The sequence below is a fragment of the Arachis ipaensis genome, chromosome B03 (assembly GCF_000816755.2).
Source record: "Arachis ipaensis cultivar K30076 chromosome B03, Araip1.1, whole genome shotgun sequence".
Classification (NCBI taxonomy): Eukaryota; Viridiplantae; Streptophyta; class Magnoliopsida; order Fabales; family Fabaceae; genus Arachis; species Arachis ipaensis.
In genome coordinates this window covers 110,274,176-110,277,720 of record NC_029787.2, presented here as the reverse complement: position 1 = coordinate 110,277,720, position 3,545 = coordinate 110,274,176, and the positions used below count along the sequence as shown (strand labels likewise).

Sequence of the window (3,545 nt, the reverse complement as noted above, 5' to 3'; positions counted from 1 at the left end):
GTTTTACCCTTATATTATTATATTATTGACTTTTTTAAACTAGATCAATCTTAACATTATTGATGTATAATTAATGATTATCATTTCTATTATTTGTATAATATTTTTTTTTATAAAATTTTTTTACTTCTCAATCACTAATAATATTTGTTTTATAGGCGAGTTTTTTTCTGTTTTTTTTAATTAAAATAAATTACATGTATAATTTTATATTTTCATTCATGCATTTATTTAGGCATAGATACCAGAGATCCTATATAAAGAGCTATTGAGTTAATAAAATTGACAACTATTTTTATAATTTAGAATATGAGATGATACAACTACTTTGAGCTGCTATAATTTTGTGTGCTATACAGACTACAAAATGTTATTATTGTTGCTCACTTTATCAAAAAAATATTTTATATGCATATGTAATTGTCTCATAAATATCTTAAAAATAATATTTTGAAGAAGAAATTTTGTAGGCCTCAATATTATATGTTAAGAGGTTGTTTGTCATTCGACTACCTTTCAACAATACAATTATTTTAACTTAAGAATAAATAAAATATGTTGATAAGTTTTAACATGTATACAATTATACATGCCTTTAACACAAATGAGCTAAATACTTAAAATAATCCTCAAATTCTTAGTCTATTAAATAAATCACTTTGACACTAAAATATGAAACACAAAGGGTAGACTAAAAAAGAATAAATATTGATTACGTATCAATTGTTGAGCGAAGTGATGGAGCTCTCTGCTTAGCATAGTCATGGCTTCATGTCATGCCTTGCTAGTTGGCAGTTGCTATTCCGTGATGCCACAATAATAACTGCATGCCGCTGATTGATTATTGAACCACGGGAGTTGGTGTTGTAAAATACCACACGTACGGGATAAGATGACATGCTTTGTTGCTACCATGGGAACATCCTTATCACTTCAACAACTGCTTTGCTCCTCAATCCTCCTATTATTCATGCCCAATTACCAGACTTGCACCACTGGGCTCTCTATCTATACATCAATGCTCAGTAATAGTCCCTGCTTTCTTTCAAGTGCTATCGGAAGAATCAACCTGGCTCCACAGTATCTCAGCATATGCCTTCTCCTCCTCCTTCTCCTCCTCACCACCAACATAATCATTTCCTTCCACTTCTTCCTCTTCCTCAACAACCTCCTCCAACATTTCTTCTTCTGCAAGTTTCTCCCTCTCGTGCTCATTGAGCTCCGCCATCGCATCCCTCATAGCCTGCATTGTAGCTGGCCTATCTCTCCATCCATATTTAGGAGCAGGCACCACAAATGGCAGAACTATATCATCTAATCTTGTGCTTTTAACTTGAGGACAATCCATATTTTCTTCAGTAGGAGGGAAAGTAAAAATAATCCCAAGTTCGTAATTGCAAATGTGAAGCCCAGAATTCGAACAAGGGTCCCCTTTTCGAGGTCCATCGGATTTGGTATCAAATGGATTCGAAATTTGTCGTCCCCAGGCAGCTGCACTAAAATTATGAGACCCACAATATACCCAACCAATGGAGGGTGCATCCCTTGTACTCCTAGACCAGAAGCGTCTCCTAACCACCTGAGCAAACCAATTTTCACAATAAGACTTAAATGACTATATATTTATGCAGGGGAAAGAAAAACACAGACACTTTTATAATTAAGGAACTAATCACGCAATGCCAATCCAAATACACAACATAACGAGCAAAGATTACAAAAGCACCTCAAATGACTTGCCAATGAAATCTTTCCCATCAAAGTTTAATCATCAAATATAAGATAGAAGAGCATACATTAGTTACCTTGGTATGCATCGGGTGTCCTATTCTGTCATGGGGATGAGGGATAGCATCATGAAGTATATCTAAAGTCTTCAACCTTTGCCATGTTCTCTGTTTAAAAGTAGATAATCAGTTCTGCGTTGTTCACATCTTACATGCAATGTCAAAAGATAACTTCACAAACGAAAATTTTAATTCATGAAAAAAAAAATGACAAAATTTGATCTGATTAAGTAAGATTCACAAAGACCTTAGAACCCAGAAAAATCTTTGTATCTATTTCTTTTCCCCATTAGAAAAATAATAATAAAATAAAAAACAACAACAATGACAACTGCATGAAAAGAATTTAAATCCATCATGGATAATGCAGAATGTCTTGAAAAAATGCTTTAATATTGTCCATGCATTCCACACATATGAACTAAAATCTAGTAGGCTCACCAAAATAAAAGGATATGAAAGGAATCCACTATAAGGAACAAAACACATTATCCAAGGTAAAACCTCTGATCTTATTCACTCAATAAGAAAGTCATATTCTACCTCGGTGAAGCAAAGAATGCGTCTTGAAGGCAAAATCCCATTATATGCATTCTTCACTCTTTCAATAGTGGGAAAAATGATCCTAACAGAAGGGTTCTTCAATTCTTCCCTCGCATTCCAGCAGCCCCACTATCAAAGAAACAAAGAATCATTAGAATGCTGAACTAGTGTGAATAAATGCAATTTCAACAGATTATGCCTCTTAAATAGAAAATATATATGTATCAAGGAAATCTAAAAGAATAGCAAAAGTCTTGAAATTACTTCAGGATCAGACTCTTCTGAATCAAAATGTTGCAATGATTTCTTCCCAGCAGCAGCAGAAAATGCAGCAAGAAATTTTGAATTGACAGATGAACCAATAGAAGATGCACCTGATAGGCAGAAAAAGTTATAAACAATCAAACAATGGCATCATCTTGATTTCAACTTCTAATGGAAAAGCGAAGGCAATCACTAAAATAAGTAACACTTGAAACATAGAGTTACCATATATAATATCAGACTCTAATGACTCAGGCCACTTATATCGATTCAGAACCTGGTACAAATAATAAGGATGACATTAAACTGGATCATTTGAAATTATTTTACCAAGATATAACAAAGAGATCAAATATAGCCTTAATTTCAACATTGAAGTTAATTACTTACTGAGTATTTAAATTCAACAGATAAAATTCAATGAGATAAGCTATAGGAGTCAACGGAAAAACATTTCAGTGTAATTTACCTCTTGCAATCTCCATAGGCCATAGCATCTTTGGATAGAAGCAATGAGTGATCCAAAAGCAGCAATGTGCTCAGATTCCATCATCTTTGATGTATCTTGAAAATGATTCCCCTGCATGTTCATAAAAATCGTATAAATTTATTTACATATTCAGCATGGTAACTAACAAAGTAGAAAATATACCCGACATACCCGTGACACATTTAAAATCAGTTGTACTTTGTTTGGATTTTCTCCTAAGGCAGCTGCAAGGGCCTCTCTGGGACAAACATAACCAGAAAACCTGAGGAATCCAGCATCCCAAAGAGGAGAAACCCATTTTGCTACATTTCTAGGCAGAAAACCAAGTTGAACATAATCTATGGAAAAGGGCCAAAAAAAAAAAAGGAAAATTAAAGATCATAATGGTTATTGACAGAAATGAAAGAAAAGCAATGCAAATGAAAATATAAATTTAGGCTAAAAAAAAAAGATGAATGGAG

General features: G+C 33.5%; 1 protein-coding gene across 1 annotated transcript in view; it reads right to left on the bottom strand.

Annotated features, from left to right (window-relative positions):
- The window catches only part of LOC107633547, a 5,995-nt gene continuing 3,049 nt past the window's right edge, over positions 600–3,545 (bottom strand). The window contains 7 exon segments of the mRNA XM_021119259.1: positions 600–1,579; positions 1,806–1,895; positions 2,331–2,459; positions 2,595–2,704; positions 2,820–2,871; positions 3,064–3,174; positions 3,256–3,545. The exon segment at positions 3,256–3,545 is cut by the window's right edge and continues 175 nt beyond it. Coding sequence (XP_020974918.1) covers positions 1,046–1,579; positions 1,806–1,895; positions 2,331–2,459; positions 2,595–2,704; positions 2,820–2,871; positions 3,064–3,174; positions 3,256–3,545 — 1,316 coding nt within the window. The 3' untranslated portion in view covers positions 600–1,045.